Here is a 4431-nt window from a genome sequence, read left to right as displayed (position 1 = left end):
CTAATCAATTCAAGGATGTGTTTTTATCAAACGGGTCTATGGCTAAAATAGCATCCATTGCAACACTACAGTACACATCCTATTAGAACAAACAAATTACTCACCGCATCCATGTGATTACACAAGTCTAAAGAGGTTCTAGTTACCTCTTAAACTGGACAGGCCCATATTTGGGCCCAAATTTGCTTTAATTTGATTGTTGTTTACTTTCTCTCCTTGTCATGTGTGATATGTTATTCTGAACTATGAATTGAGCATATCCACACAAAACTTCAAGGTGTTACCTATCGAATGGTATCCTGCTTTTGTAGCTGATCATCATATTTCTCATGTTATAAGCTGTAAGTTTAGTTTGGGTCTTGTTTTTAGGCGGAAATGTATCAAATAGAGTATAAAGCTAAGTGATCCTGTGGATGGCGGTGATTTGCACTTTCACTGTCAAGCAAGTGATAGAGAACAAACAAGCTCTGTTTGCTCCTCCACGCCTCGTTGTGGGCAGAGAAACCCGACTGACCAGCCAGACCTGCTGAACTGAGATTCCTTTAAGTGTGTTTCCATTTAGAAATATGATTGTAAAGTCTCCAAGAAATTCTTGAGATGAGAATGAAGAAATGGCGAGGAGTTAAGATCTCAGACGTCACAATAACTTTAGGGAAATGGAAATAATAGTAAGCACTTTTCTCAGTTATCATGAGGTGGGAAGGTGCTGAACTGGAAACCTGAAGTAGATTTAATCCAAATCAGTATTAATCCAAATTATGACCGATGGTTCTGTCATGTCAGATTATATCGGCCTGCCAAATAGTGTCCGCCTGATGTAAATATAAACATAAAAGCTACATTTGATAAGTAAATAAACTAGCTAAGTAAGTAAGCTAGCTAGCTGTGATTGGAAACAAAGTAGTATCCAGTTATGGAATTATATTTATCACTACTTTGGCTGATGTGATGTGGGTTAACTTGCCAACTCTGTGACATTACACATACATTACACATCCTGGACAGTCTGGACGGATTGATGGCAGCTGCTGGACTGAAAAAATCAGGTGTAGTGCTGAGGCACAAATATGTACATTTCAAGCCTGCAAACTGCGACACTTTAAATGAATGTGCAATAACACTATGTGCAATATGACAACCCTAGTCGTCTATCTGTACAGTATAGTATAGTGGATAGTGTACATAGCCTCTATTTATGTAAACCAGCTCCTTCCCTTCTTGTGTTTTTTTTAGTTTTCTTTTCTTTCCTAACACCAGGGGAGCCACCCCTCCTAAATTTCGTTGTTTGGTACCTGTACTATAGCAATGACAATAAAGACCATTCATTCATTCATTCATTCATTCATTCATTCATTCATTCATTAGCGGTGCGAATGCTGCCAACATAAAAGCTATAGCTGACTAGTGAGCCTGCATCAACCTTAATGCTATTCAAGTGCAAGAAGATTAGATAAGTGTTCGAAAGACATCGATTACATCAGGCGGACACTATTTGGCTAGGCAGACATAATCTGGCATGACAGTTCCATCCAGAAAAAGAATGTCATTGATGACTTAAATGGATGCATTAAAAATACGTCTTTGATTACTTGGATGGCATTGGAGGCATTTGAATAAATCAAGCATTAACCCTAAAGTGACATTTGCAGACACTCCCCCAAAAAAGACTGTTGGGAAGCCTCCATTCTCTGTACATACATGCTTGTACATTAATTTACACAGTCCATAACATGGTTATAACAAGACATCTTTGCCCAAGGCTGCTGGCTTTGGTCCTGTATGTCACGTGGGTCTGTTTAGTGGCCTGTTCAGATTGTCAAATGGGTTCTCCTGGGGCGTTTCAGTCAAAGATCTAGAATTACCGTTTACTGCTTACCAGAGAGGGTGACGATGAAGTAAACCAACCAGGTAAACAGCCAAGAATGAAATCACATGACATTTTCTGATACAGAAAGTAAATGATTCATAAACATTTATTTATCAACATGGAAATGTACAAAATGGAAGTTTGTACACTGATTGTGATAATTTTGTCCCTGACAATGTAAAGCTATCATGTATCCACATCAGTGTTCAGTGAGGAACACTGCCAGGCTGTTTTTACCTCCTTTGTCCTGTGTGCTCTGCAGCTCTGTGTGCTGCATTGACTCGAGACTACAGCCCTGTGTTAATATGGGTACAGATTTGTTCAGTTAAACAGCAGCATTCCTTGTCGTTCATTTAGATCAATATTACACTTGGACGAGGAAATATACACAAGATGTACAAGCGTGTCAAAACACAGACAGTATGTACAAAATGTGGCTGTGCAAACATAAACCTGAGAGGAAGCACATGCAAATGAAGTCTTGTAATAGAGCACACAATAATGGCAGTGTTGTAATTATATTGAATGTTCTATGACAATAACTTCTGTACATAAAATAAATGATTATGCCAGTGCACCATCTTCAAGTAGTGCTAATAAGTGCTACTGTCCACTTTAGGTCATCAGTAACAGTCTCACATCAACACTGTCTGTATGATTCAAAGCAAAGAGATTTGTTATCATTGTGTGGTCCCCATGGTAACAAAGCAGTAAACAGAGGGCAGTAAACCCATTTTCAAACACATGAGATCGTCATATCAGATTTTGAGGGTGGTTACAACCAAGAACAATTAAGAAATCTCAGAAATGCATCTTCTTATTGTTACAAAGTACGTAACACCTCATAAGTACTGGCAGTGTGGGTGAATACCTCCACCAGGTGTGTCCTGAATGCCTGCCTACGAGACACTGACTGAGTTGTTCCATATGAGCATTTCACTCCTCCCCATGTCTCACCTCCTACTTCTGGCCAGAAACCTCAAAAGAATGTAAAAAAAAAAAAAAAAGAAAGGAGAAAGGGGTGAGATGAACAATGAAGTATTGGCAAATGTTACAGGAAACTAATGAGGTTTTCTAAAATAAATGTGGAAGGTTTGGTTATTCAGTCTGGCTCTAATACAATGGGGAAGTTGTCAAATGGAGCCTGGAGTCTTAGCATAGCTTCTATCACCAAGGAAACGGTGTTATCAGGATAAAGTCTTTCTCCACTTCAATGAAGAGCCGTAGCCCTGGGGGAGAACCTTATGTCTCTTACGTCGAGTCCTCTGGAGGATCACCTCAAGCAGGCTCTATATATTCCTGGCTGTTATGGTTGATATGTTGGTGTATAGTGTGATGGTCCTATACTGAAGAGGACAGGTTGGGGGCAGACGCTCGCATTTCCTGACTGAGCTTGAAGGCTGGCTTGAGGCCCTTCCTGTAGGGGGGGTTCGGGTCCAGCTTGGCCGTCAACGGCAGGGTGCAGTCGTTACACATATCCTCTTTGTAGCGCTTGTGCCGTTGGGCCACGCTGCGCTCGCGCCTCTTCACCTTGTGCATGACGCGGACAATGCGCTTGGAGACGAGGTAGATGATCTCGCAGACGTTGAGCACGATGCAGAGGGCTGAGGCGCCCACCATGAAGTAGGTGAAGACCTTCTTCTCGGTGGGGTGGCCTATGTAGCAGTCCACCAGGTTGGGGCAGGGTGCCATATGACACTTGACCAGCTGCGGCAAGTAGAAGCTGTCGTAGATGCGGTGGAGGATGTAGAGGAAGGAGATCTCAATGCCCGTCTTGACGAAGAGGCTGAGCATGTAGGTCCACCAGAGGCCGCCGTGCTTCTTGCCTGTGTTGTCGTAGAGATGACTGCCCTCGCCATGCTTGGCGCGGTACTTGCGCTCGCGCTCGTCCCTGTAAGCCACGTGCATGACCACCATGAAGGAGGGGCAGGTGACGAAGATGAGCTGCAGGGCCCACAGGCGGATGTGGGAGATGGGGAAAAAGTGGTCGTAGCAGACATTGGCACAGCCGGGCTGCTTAGTGTTGCAGTCAAAGTCCTTCTGCTCGTCGCCCCACACTCGCTCCGCCGCCACCACGTACACCATCACCCTGAACACGAACACCACGGAGAGCCATATCCGGCCGAACGCCGTGGAGTACTTATTCACCCCACTCAGGAGGGCCTGGAAGGTCTTCCAATCCATGGCTTGGGCTGGACCTCAACTGTCTCTTTTTCAGGAACTTTCTCTCTCTGGTTTAATAAATATGGATCGCTGGTGTTGCATGTGGAGACCTGAAAGAGAGGTTGGGTGAGCACTGGACTAAGATACACGAAAGCACTACTACATTACCCCTGAAGACAACTTTGTAAACAAATTTAGCTTTTTTTCTCATGTTCCCAGCCAATTAAAAAACACTAACATTAAATTAAATACATAAAAGACATACAAAAGTATCTATTAGAAAACACATTAAATTGGTCTCAGATTAAAGTAGATCAAAATAGAATCGGTGGCCATGCAAATTGAGCATAGGTTACTTCAGCAGGCCATGGATTGAATACATAGAAAGTATAGTTTGACTG

The 4431-nt window shown here is 42.8% G+C and overlaps 1 protein-coding gene across 1 annotated transcript; it reads right to left on the bottom strand.

Moving 5' to 3' along the window:
- Window positions 1-3208: 3208 nt before the first annotated feature.
- gjb3 (gap junction protein beta 3) lies at window positions 3209-4051 on the bottom strand (the record flags this gene model as incomplete). Its single annotated transcript, XM_080523149.1, has 1 exon — window positions 3209-4051. One exon carries the CDS (start codon window positions 4049-4051, stop codon window positions 3209-3211), a length of 843 nt encoding a protein of 280 aa, XP_080379275.1.
- Window positions 4052-4431: the final 380 nt, after the last annotated feature.

The sequence above is a fragment of the Nansenia antarctica genome (genome assembly GCF_963989245.1).
Source record: "Nansenia antarctica genome assembly, chromosome: 1".
NCBI lineage: Eukaryota > Metazoa > Chordata > Actinopteri > Argentiniformes > Microstomatidae > Nansenia > Nansenia antarctica.
This window is presented reverse-complemented; position numbering and strand designations above follow the sequence as displayed.